A 12105-nucleotide genomic window follows, 5' to 3' on the forward strand; every position below is an offset into this window, starting at 1 on the left:
TGGAGGTTGGTCAAAAATGAAGTGATATAGTTTTTGTTAATGAATAAGCTTTGGAGTTGGTTAGTTATAAGAGATTTAGTGAGTGGAATATAATTGTCAGCTTAGAAGTAGATATAATTTGATTTTTTTTGAAATGGTTTCCAATTTTTTGATTTCTTCATTTTCTGTATATTGTAAATGTTTTTTTGTCTTTGTTGGTGTATGGTGTGTGTTTTTAACACGAAAAGTAAATAAAGATTTATTTTTTTTAAAAAAGAAATGCATCCATTTACTTTTAAAATTAGAAAAACCACTGGAAAATGCATGAAAGACAGCAAAGAAACACATTTTGGCATTCATTTCAAGTCTTTTATCACACACTAGAGGCCTTCCTGCCCCATCCCTGCTATACTTTCTTCTTCATTAAGCTTTGTGTGTACATTCAGAAGTGACTTACGATCTATCATAGTGATGCTATTGTCTGATACCATCTCACTGGTCATGTCAGCTGATTGCACTTTGATAGACACTGAGTATTTTGTGTGGGGAACAAGGGTCATGATGTTGTATACAGATCTTTCTTTCTCTATGATCCTAGAGAATTCTATTTCCTCCGTGTCCATTTTTTTGCACTCAATGCTATATCCATCAAAGTCAGAGTCAGGAGGGATCCAGGAGCACGCAATGGCAGTTGAATTCTGTGGCCGACAATGTAAATTTTGTATCTTATCCGGTCCTTTGAAAAGAAGCAGAAACAAAATCAAGATTATGCATTGATATTTATACTTACATCAAGTACTGGTCATATCAAAGAGATTTATATTGATTTGGCATATTGCACTATCAAAGAGAATGAGGCTGCCACAATTTTAATGTTGGAGGAATAGCAAACTCAAGATTATTAATTCATTATTGCTAAGTTTCCAGACTTAACCATAATTTAAATAAATTGTTTAAAATTGCAGTAACTTATTTGTGATAACCTTAAATATTAGAAGTTTACAGGAAAAGTACAATAAATGTCCTAAGACTCAGTTTGCAACTTTACTCCGAAGGGTCTTGATGATTTAACGTGTTGTTGGATGGCTTCTGTGGGGGTTGTGAAGTTGAGTTCTGAGTGCTGCTAAGAGAAGGGGAAGTTTCCTACTGCTGGGAACTCTCACCTTGCCCAGTTCCCAGGATTGTTTTTTTCAGACGCTTTCCCCTTTGCCACTAAAAACAAATACAGCAAGGGGAGAACAAGAACAGGAGCTGGATGCTGTCTTCCTTTGACCAGCTGGAAAAATGATTACTACAAATTTGAGGCAGGGGGTGGAGGGAGAGGACACCTACCGAGCATCATAAAATTGCTGCAAAGGATAAGATGAAATGAGACTGATGCCTAAATGGATATACTTAGTTTCAATGCAGTCAATATGCTGCTAGAACAGTGATGGTGAACCTTTTAGAGACTGAGTGCCCCAAACCCGCCCCACCCTGCCCCCGCAACATCATCTGCGTACAATGGGGCGGAAGAGCGGAGTCTTGTCCCTGTTGCCCAGTTGCCATGTCCTTGGCTGCACTGCTCTGTGCGGGCCGTGCACGGGGGCAACTCTTCTCCGGGGGACTGCTGGTGAGGAGGGGGCCACAGAGGAGGCGGGGCTGGGGCGATGGCGTGCGTGCCTACAGAGAGGGCTCTGAGTGCCGCCTCTGGCACACATGCCATAGGTTCGCCACCACTGTGCTAGAATATGGGAGAGATTCTCCCAGGATTTTCTTCACCTGAGGAATGTGGGTACTAGACACTTAGATTTGAAAAAAGAAAGACATTATTTACTGTTCAACTGCAGCAAATAAAACATTTTCAGCTTGCCCGGACTTACTTGAAAGCACAAGAATTCATTAAAAATATTTGGTATTATTTCTCTGCTAGTGACTTCATGGCATCACTGATGTTTCTGAACTCACATAAAGCCAGTCTACACTGCTGTGGATCTTAACTATATCTATAGCCAATTCAAGCTTGTTTCCTTACTGAAGGGGTGAAGGGACTTAAGGATAGTTGTGACTACAATGAAATGCTTTGGGAAGATGAGATGTTTCTGAACAGGGGAATTAAAGATCTCCAGGAAGGACAGAGAACTGAAGAAAACATAAAGAAGAGAGAGAGAGAGAGAGAGAGAGAGAGAGAGTGAGAGAGAGAGAGAGAGAGAGAGAGAGAGAGAGAGAGAGAGAGAGAGAGAGAGAGAGAGAGAGAGAGAGAAAGAAACTCTCTATAGAGGCAAACCCACAAAAAAGTGTAACCTAAAGATGCAAGAGGATCAGGAGGTACTTGGTGTCAAGAAATGGTCCCCAAACCACCCTTTAGTAAAGGCTGACAGTCTCATGAACAAACGATATCACAGAACATTGTAGATATTTCCCACAGATTGTGGAAATCAGAACAATGACAAGCAAACGATACACTGAGATGGTGGGTAGTTCCTCCCCAAGGAAACTAAAGTGACTATTTTGAGACACAGTGATGTGAGAAATGTGTTGTCTTCCAATCAGATATAGAAGGTATGACAGAGCAGTTACCAAAATTATTCAAATTCACCAGTCCCTGTCTGGATTTACATGGGGATGCAGGGCATAGCCAGAAGAGAAGTGAAGGTTTTGAATTTGCAACAATGGTTTAAGCTGCTTTTCGATATAAAGTAATCAATGCATCTATCAAGCTTTCTTAGCAGTGTCCAGATTCAATTCAAAAAAGATCTTGCCAGTTCTTACTTGTCCTCACAGTTCCAAGAAGTGGTTTACTGTAAGTCTTCCGAACTGGACCACTAACCGTCTTGATACTGAAGTGATAGAGTCTCCCTGGATGGAGGCCATTCAAGATGCGGCCTTTTGATCTGCTGCTGCTATAAGGATTGAAGACTGTGAGGGCATCTTTTGGAGTCCATTGCAACTCAAAGTCATCATAGTCTGTCCAGTCAGGAGGGCCCAGCCATGTGATGGATAAAGAGGTGTTGGTCACATCAGCAAATGACACAGTACTGGGAGGGATTGGCACTAAAGATAGAAAAACACAACCATATTTCACTTGAGTAGGTAGTACACTTAAGACCATAGTTCAAGATCAGGGGTCTCCAAACTTGGCTACTTTAAGACTTGTGGACTTCAACTCCCAGAAGTCCTCCCATGCTAACTGAGGAATTCTGGGAATTGAAGTCCTTAAGTCTTAAAGTAGCCAAGTTTGGAGACCCCTGTTCTAGAAATCTGACTGAAGGAAACCCATTAATAGAATTCTATTTAGGAAATAACAAATCACAAAATTTAAATTAAAACGAATCAGAGAAAACAAGCAGAGAACTTCCTTTTGAATTCTTTTTAATTCCTTAATAATGTAAATTATGTGAATGAAAATGGAGGAAGCAATGAGAATGGAGCTGCCACCAACATGAAAAGGCACCGTCCAATTTCATCTGGACTTTTTTATATCTGCAGTCCCTAACCAAATTCAGACCATGTTTAATCTGGTCTTTCTTTTCTTCCTGCCGTACCAAATTTGACATGTTTCTTTATAGTGATCAGGAGTTATCCTACTGAAGAATAGGCTGATAGCATCCTGAATATTAAGCAAAATCACTGGCTTGAGTTTGGTTCAAAGTTGAAACATGTAATCAGATTTTATCTATTTCACTTTCAATGTTACCTAAATATAATAATAATAATAAAAAGTTGGAAGGGACCTTGGAGGTCATCTAGTCCAACCCCCTGCTAAGGCAGGAAACCCTATACCATTTCAGACAAATGGCTGTCCAGTCTCTTCTTAAAAACTTCCAGTGTTGGAGCATTCACCACTTCTGGAGGCAGGTTGTTCCACTGGTTAGTTGTTCTAACTGTCAGGAAGTTTCTCCTTAGTTCTAGGTTACTTCTCTCCTTGACTAGTTTCCATCCATTGCTTCTTGTCCTGCTTTCAGGTGCTTTGGAGAATAGCTTGGTTCCCTTTTCTTTGTGGCAACCCCTGAGATATTGGAACACTGCTATCATGTCACCCCTCACCCTTCTCTTCATTAAACTACACATACCCAATTCCAGCAACCGTTCTCTATATGTTTTAGCCTCCAGTCCCCCAATCATCTTTGTTGCTCTTCTCTGTACTCTTTCTAGAGTCTCGACATCTTTTTTACATCGTGGTGACCAAAACTGGATGCAGTATTCCAGGTGTGGCCTTACCAAGGCATTGTAAAGTGGTATTAGTACTTCATGTGATCTTGATTCTATCCCTCTGTTAATGCAGCCTAGCACTGTGTTGGCTTTTTTGGCAGCTGCAGCACACTGCTGGCTCATATTTAAGTGATTGTCCACTAGGACTCCGAGATCCCTCTCACAGTTACTACTATCGAGCAAGGTACCACCATTAGTATTTTGCTTTTCAATTTCACAATATAGGATTCTCTGCTGATTTCCATGCCCCATTCCAATTCCTTTGATTTTGTGTGGAAGTGCAGATTACACACTTCTCTGATTATCTGAACTGGTGAAATGAATTATATACATTTTTATTAGAGCTATCTTTCAGTTTCTTATGCATTTGAACCAGATACAGTTCACTGTGGAAATATCGGTGAAACTTGTATTAATTTGTTTTAAAATCATAAATGCTTGTTCAAAGTTGTATCTATGATCTAGCAATCCATACATTATTTACTTGGAGGAAAGCTCCACTGAATGCAATAAAAAATTCTTCTCAGGAAAACAGATGGTTAGAATTGGATTATAAAGCACTTATAAAAATATTTTCATGGTGCAGACGTTAAGCAAAAAAGTTTACTTGCCAAATTATGCCTCCAATAACATAAAAGAAAGATGGGATTGTTATTTACCTGTTCGTCCCTCTGTATTAGCTGAATTAAAAAGCTCACCACTATAGGTAACCACAACAAGAGTATATTTTCTACCAGGAACTAAACCCTGGAAATGCCACTCTGTCAGATCTTTTCCACGTTGTGCTTCCTTCTGTGTGCCATTTGTATTATAAAGATGAAATTCATAATAATCAACATCTCCTGGTGCTGGATTCCAAGTAAACCACAGGCTGTTAGTCATATTCCTATTACCCCCTTTGAGATTGCTAACTGGAGCTGGGTCTAAACAGAAGACAATAGAGAATGCTCAACATTTATACCAGATGTTTGTACATCTGTACATCAAATATAAATATCTGCTGAATTCACAAAATCCTTAGGATTATTACTTCTGATTGGCTGCCTTAAGGAGGTTCAAAATTTAACATCAAGTGGAATCTTACTTTCCTACTGGATTGTCACACAAATATATGATATAGCAAGGCATTTTAATCTAAGCTTGGGGAGTGCTTATTTTGATGATCTGATGACAATCTGATGACAAAGAAGTATTCATAGGTTTTGTTTCAATTGTAATTAATTTTGGATTGTGGATTTTGACTGACAAAGGTAAGTTATCCTTTGTTGCAACAACCTGATGTTCAGTTGTGTTTTATAGACCATGCTAGTTTAAATTAACAACAGTTAATTTACTCATACTTGATAAAGAAAACTTCGATTAATCAAAAGCAAAGAATAAAGCTTCCAAACAACTTCTAGATGGGCTGTAAAAAGAAACATGAGAAATGTTATAGTGAGGTATAAACAAGAAATGTGAGAGCTTAAGTAGAGCCTAGGCTTGTTTATACCTCACTAAACTATAGTTTAACTATGATACCTGAACTTTCTCAATCTCTATAAGGTTGCAAGCAGGCAGGAAGAACTACAGCAACTGTGATATGGTTTACTAGCAAGTCTATAAATAATAGCTTTTCACAGTTCAACTAACCCACTATGTTTTCAGAGTCCATTTTTCTGTAGATGGATCAGCTCATGAAGAGCTTTACCTGTTCTCGCAAAGATGAATGCTTCTTTAGTAAGCTTGCCACTGTGAGTAACAATCACAATTTTGTACAATCTGCCTTGCACCAAATTCTGGAAGGAATACTTTTGGAGATTTTGGTTTCCTGAATTTCTGTCCTGAAGAGAGGTGTCTGGATTATACAAAAAAATGTCGTATTTATCAAATTCTCCCAGAGAAGTAGTCCAGTTGAATGATAAGCGTCCAGTGGTACGCTCTGTAACTTTCAAATTTGTGACAGCTGCAGGAGCTGAAATCGGAAAAGAGAGTGAATAATCTAAAAAACTATACCGACACACTAAATATCCACAGTGTTGCCTTCTATAAAATTAACTGGAAATAAATGCCATTATAATTTGATCTACTCCTGGCTACAAACTAAAAAAAATTAATCACTGCATAAACTAGAAAATAGTCCCCAGATGCATTTATTTATCCATTATTCACCATAGTAATTCTTAAGTCATAATCAAGCTGGCTTATAAAACCTAAAAAGAACAGTTAATATAGTGTACTACCATAGTATAATTAAAAATACTGATAGAGGATAATTTTTATAGCTCCTAGTTGAAATGAGGAGTCCTTGTTGCTCTCGGAGCTTGGTTGTTTTCTTGTAGATGTTTCATTACTGAAACTAGGTAATATCTGCACTAATAATGTTATCTAGTTTGGCTAATGAAACATCTGCAAGAAAACAATCAAGGTCAGAGAGCACAAACGACCTCACAATAAAAAAATCAATGGGTTTTCTATCAGTAATTTCAACACATACCTGCTTAAGTCATTTTTTAAATACAACAGATCCAAACATTCTTTAACATAAAAAATGTGTTTAAAGTGAATATAGGTTCTGTCTACTGCAGCTTTTTATATGTGGACAGGTAAGTTTTTACATATAAGAGGGACCTAATTTTGCATATTCCATCATTTATATTCTGAACATTCAGCTACTCATAAAATTAAAATGGCCAATTCATTTTCATGAAATTTGATGGATATGAAGTCAAAATGTTAAAGAGGTGTGGACTCTTTTAGGTTGGCTTTGATAATGGCAGTTTAGAAACAGGCATTTTTAAACTATTGAAATTCTTTCTTTTTAAGATGAAATGAATTTCCTTTTTCTTTTGTCATTGAAAGAAATAAAATAAGAAGTTGGGATAATTTACTGTTATTTACTATATAATGGTGCTGGGCTTTTTCTCCTGGAAGGGCTAATTATTGAGACTGATATATAAAGTCTACACTATAAAAACAGCAGTGTCCCCAATCAATAAGAAAGCCAGCAAAGAAAAAAAATGACCTATGTTCCAAATTAAAAGAAAAATTTCCAGGAACTTGATATATGTAAATTTTATGTCCCCAGAAGAACTCAAATCCCACTTGTAGTAGAAGATATTTAACATTTTGAATTCAAAATACTTTTAACTTGAAATATTCACACACCTTTATTTATATGGAGGCTTCTCATAATAAAGAAAAATAAACAAGAGTAAACCTATTATGGATATTTACCAGTGTATGTAGACCAGTCAAAATTAACTGAAATTTTCATATAAGAAATTATTTGGACAGTTGAAATACTTGCAGATTTGCTGGCATATTTTATTTATGTATTGTTTCCATAGCTAAGAAATTAGCTAAAATAATAATTCAATTAGCAAAAAACAATGCAAATATTCATGATGCAATTTAAAATTTATTAAAGTTGAACAGATTTTCAGCAACAGATTGTTGTTGTTTCGTATTAGACGCATTGAAGTACCTGCTTGGCCTTCAGTTTCTGCCCGGCTGCTGAAGAGACCACCGCTGACAGTGAACATCTGTATTTTATACTTTTTGCCTGGTGTTAAATCTTCAAATTTATGCTGTTTAGCAGTGGCTGGTTCTGATTTGTTGTGTAGAAGGACACCATGCTCAGTCAACAGGAGGATGTCATAACGTTCAGCTACCCCAGGAGCACCATTCCATGTCACCATCAATGAATAACTGCTGTATTCATTGTCTGTATGCAACTGCTGAACAGGAGCAGGAACTAGAAATAATAGTTGAATGGTAATATTTCAAATGAGTAATTTTTCTATACATTTGAAAATTCCAAGTTCTATTTTTGGTAATTTTGGACCATATTTGCAATAATTGATGTTTGCTATTGAACTGCTATTGAGTCTGTCTGTTGAGGTGAGGTGAGATCAAAACAATGGAATGTAAAATGAAGAGAATTGGATAAATCATATCTGGTAAAACTCTTAGGTAAGTTGTTCCCCCTATGTTTTGGTGCCAAGAAAAACAACATCTCCCTGCAGCACACATATTAATCAGAATCTCAACTACTTTTATGACAGCTGTTTTATATAGTTGCACCTCCCCCCTGCCCTATTCATTTCTAGCTTCCAATATAAATGAAACTCTCTTTATGCAGAGTTTTAACAAGCCACTTGTCAGAACCCATTTATATTTCATTTCTAACTATCTCCTCTGAGCAAAACCCAAATCTCATCTTCCCCTGGATTCTGCCATTGCCAAGGGGGAGAGGGAACAGGCATGGAACTTTATGGCTTTCACTTCCTCCCTTAAATGTAACCTTCGTTTATTCCGCCTGCCTGCTATCCTTTACAATGTAAACCAAATTGCTTTCTCACTAGGCATTCCCTCTCAACCTACGGGGAAACTAGAAAAGGGGGTGGGAAAGGGAGAAATACAACCCTCCGGAATCTGGTTTGTTTCTCCGAATGATGTGTGAGGAGGGTGGAAATAATCCTGCTGCAAATGGACTGTTATTTCTCTTCTCCCATGATGGCCTTATCACCTGGAGCTTGGCTGATCCGGAACTGACCTAATGAACTGTGGGGTGGGGTTTGCTTGGGAACACTTTAAAAATATCTATCTGTGAGGGAATTCCTCAGATCCTGTCTATTAATGCCTTCTATCTCCTATTTCTTAGTAAAAGTTCCTGCTTGGAAAATCTTGCCTCCAAGAGTCCTACTTTCTTAAGATGTGGGCTGAAGTGGCTTCTGACACCACTTATGAAATTGATTATTATAACTTAGCAAAGTTCTTTAATTATTTTCTCCATTTTACTCAATTTTCAATTGTTACAGGTAGTCCTTGACTTACTGCCATAGTTGAGACAGGAATTTTGATCACTGAGCAAAGCGGTCATTATGTCAGATGCCCACATGACTGCTTTCCTCAGTGACTGCAATCTTGGCTCTGGCAGTTATGGTTATTAAGCAACCATGTAGGTCATTGAATGGATGGGGCGAAAGAGGTGCCTGACAAAGGAGGGCAGAATTTGTGTGCTGGACTGGAGAGACAAGGAGCGGATTGTGAAGATTTCTTAACTGTTTGCTCCTATGGCAGGGGTGTCAAACTCAATTTCATTGAGGGCCACATCAGCATTGTGGTTGCCCTCGGGGGGCCAGGTGGGTATGGCCAGGGTGGGCGCGGCCTACTGGGTGGGCACAGCTGGAGTGCGTATGGCCTACTGGGTGGCCATGGCCAGCTCTACATCATTGGCATCAAGGGTGCCTATGGGGGACTGGGCAGGAGTGGGACAGATCTGGGGGTCTCTGGCAGAAGGAGGGTCTCTGGGCCAGGGCCAAGGCAGCGGGGACCGTTCCCTCACTGTTTCCAGGGTGGCTTCGGGGGCCACATGAAACCACTTCGCGGGCCGGATCCGGGCCCCGGGCCTTGTGTTTGACATGTGGTTTCAGGAAGAGACTTACTTGTTCGTCCAACAGCAGTTGAATTGTTATGCAGGAAGCCGCTCTTGGTCTGTACAACAATGATATACTGCTCCCCTGCATCTAGTTTATTAAAAGTGTGCTCATACACATGTTTGGAAACCGTCTGGACACCAAGGGGATGGTTGTGATGAAGTATTGTGACAGTATAAGAATCAACATCTCCCCCTCCAGGGTTCCAATTCACTTTCAAGCTGTTCATCATTCCGGCAGGTGAAATATGAATATTTTTAACTGCACTTGGAACTAAAGAGACAAAAAGCAACATGGGAAGGAAAGTTACTTTACATTTCCTTAATATAGCATATATTTTCAAAATTGCAGAAAACGTGAAAGACAGTCATCTGTTTTATAATTTTGTAAACAAACTTTAAGAGATGTTATAATAGGAGGCAGGCAGGGACCCAAAGATTTTGGAGAAAAATTGCAGATGCTTCAATGTGAAATTACAGAAAGTAAATTGATGAGCAAATGCCAGGAATAAATACTCAAAACCTGGCTACTGAATAGGCTAGCAAATGAAATTTGTAGATGTGATGGAAATGGGATGGGAAGGAGGATTCAGTGCTGTGAACTTTAAATCCTGCCACTCCAAACACAATTCTGTGATAAGAATGTCTTTTCACTTTTAGATTCTACTAGACAACCTGTGCCTATTGGATCATTGTTTCAGACATATTTCCTTACAGATTCCTCAATGCTTTCTATGAAGGCAAAGCTTCTAAAGTATTGGAAAAGTTCTTAAAAATTCAGAGATATATTCAGTAATATATCTGCTTTGAAAGTAGCCCATATTGAACTCTACAGCACTGTCAAACATTAGCAATTGACCACAGGAAATGTTCTATGACATTTTGTAATATGTCATGAAATATTTTATGATAATGTTTATGTTACCATGTTGGAATGGACTAGGCTGGGGCCTACTTAGCCTAGAATTGTTTTTTTCAAATTGTTCAAGCAAATACTTCTAGATACCTACATGTAGAAGATGGAGACATACTCCTAATGTAAATCCCCAAGCAGTGCCGTCCCTCACTGTAAAGCCATTCAAGTTTGTGACCATACACAGCCCCTTCTTGCATGCTGTTTTTGTATGTTAAGTCATGTTGCATGTGGAGGAAAACCCAAATTCAAAGGTACAGAATTAAAAATGCATTTCCCTTCTTGCAATCTGCTAGATCAGGGGTCCCCAACCGGTACTGGGCCGCAGCATGCCAGCAACCAGTTTGCACAAACAAGCAAAGCCCCATCCATGGGATGCAGGCAGCACACAAAACCGTACACATTCTGGTCTGTGGAAAAAACTTTCTCCACAGAACCGGTCCCTGGTGCCCAAATGGTTGGGGACCTCTGTGCTGGATCATATTGCATTGTCCCAAATTTGTGAAAAATTACTGCTCTCATGCATTTGTAACCCAACAAAGGCAAGTTCAGAAGTCTTTTGATATTTTTTTTTCTAACCTGTCAATCCTTCTATGAAAGTAGAGCGCTGTGCTTCGCCACTTATTGTCATGACAACAATTTTGTAGAGGCGGCCTGGAGTGAGGGATGTAAACTTGAATGATTCGACAGTATTTTCAAGGTGATGAGGTGGAAAAACTTTCATGTCATTGAACAGAAGCTGGATCTCATACTGATCAACATCTCCATCAGCTTTGGACCAAGTAATATATAAATCTTCAGTACTTCTGTCACTAAGAGTCAACTCTTTTACGGATTCTGGAACTGAAGAATGAGGGAAAGGACAGTGTGAGGTAACAAATATACATATACACAAACACACACACAGCCTTGAGGAACAGTTTACTCATTTTGATCAGCTTTTAAATAAGACCACAAATATTATTAGCCATCAAGAAAGTTATTATAAAAAAATCCTATAATTAGCTTACTGTGTGATAATTAAGGATATTTTTACTGAACTGAACTAAAAGCCTAAAAGCATTAAACTGAAAGAGGAAGAAAGCTCTTGCAAAGGGGAGGATTGCCATTTCTTTAGTCCACTTGATTTATGTGACTGGTACAGAAGAGGGCCCATAGACCTTTCTTCACCAACCTATTCATTTACCTATGGAGAGCTGCATGCATTCTTGTTGCCTAGGATAACTGAGCAGATAGTCCTCAGCTTTGTTTAATGACTGTTCAAAGTTACAAGAGGAATGGAAAAAGTGAGTAATCACTATTTTTCACACTTTCGAACATTGCAGCATCCCCATGGTTACATGATCAAAATTCAGATGCTTGGCAAATGACTCCTATTTATTACGGTTGCAGCATCTCAGTGTCATGTGATCACCTTTTGCAACCTTCCGACAAGCTAAGTCAATGGGGAAGCCAGATTCACTTAGCAATTGTGTTACTAACAACTACTTTGATTCACTTAACAACTATGGCAGGAAAGGTCGTAAAAAATCAGGCAAAACTCACTTAACAACCATCTCACTTAGCAACTAAAATTGTGGGCTCAATTGTGGTCATAAATTGAGGA

General features: G+C 38.6%; 1 protein-coding gene across 1 annotated transcript in view; it reads right to left on the reverse strand.

The window, feature by feature from the left end:
• PTPRB (protein tyrosine phosphatase receptor type B) overlaps positions 1-12105 on the reverse strand; it is a gene marked incomplete at its 5' end in the record, with an annotated part of 84448 nt that overhangs the window by 20331 nt on the left and 52012 nt on the right. Inside the window, 7 exons of the mRNA XM_081330186.1 lie at positions 437-715; positions 2731-3012; positions 4830-5093; positions 5858-6121; positions 7634-7903; positions 9597-9860; positions 11079-11342. Coding sequence (XP_081186312.1) covers positions 437-715; positions 2731-3012; positions 4830-5093; positions 5858-6121; positions 7634-7903; positions 9597-9860; positions 11079-11342 — 1887 coding nt within the window. The remainder of the gene's footprint in view (positions 1-436; positions 716-2730; positions 3013-4829; positions 5094-5857; positions 6122-7633; positions 7904-9596; positions 9861-11078; positions 11343-12105) is intronic.

The sequence above is a fragment of the Vipera berus genome, assembly GCF_964194415.1.
Source record: "Vipera berus genome assembly, chromosome: 6".
NCBI classification, from domain to species: domain Eukaryota; kingdom Metazoa; phylum Chordata; class Lepidosauria; order Squamata; family Viperidae; genus Vipera; species Vipera berus.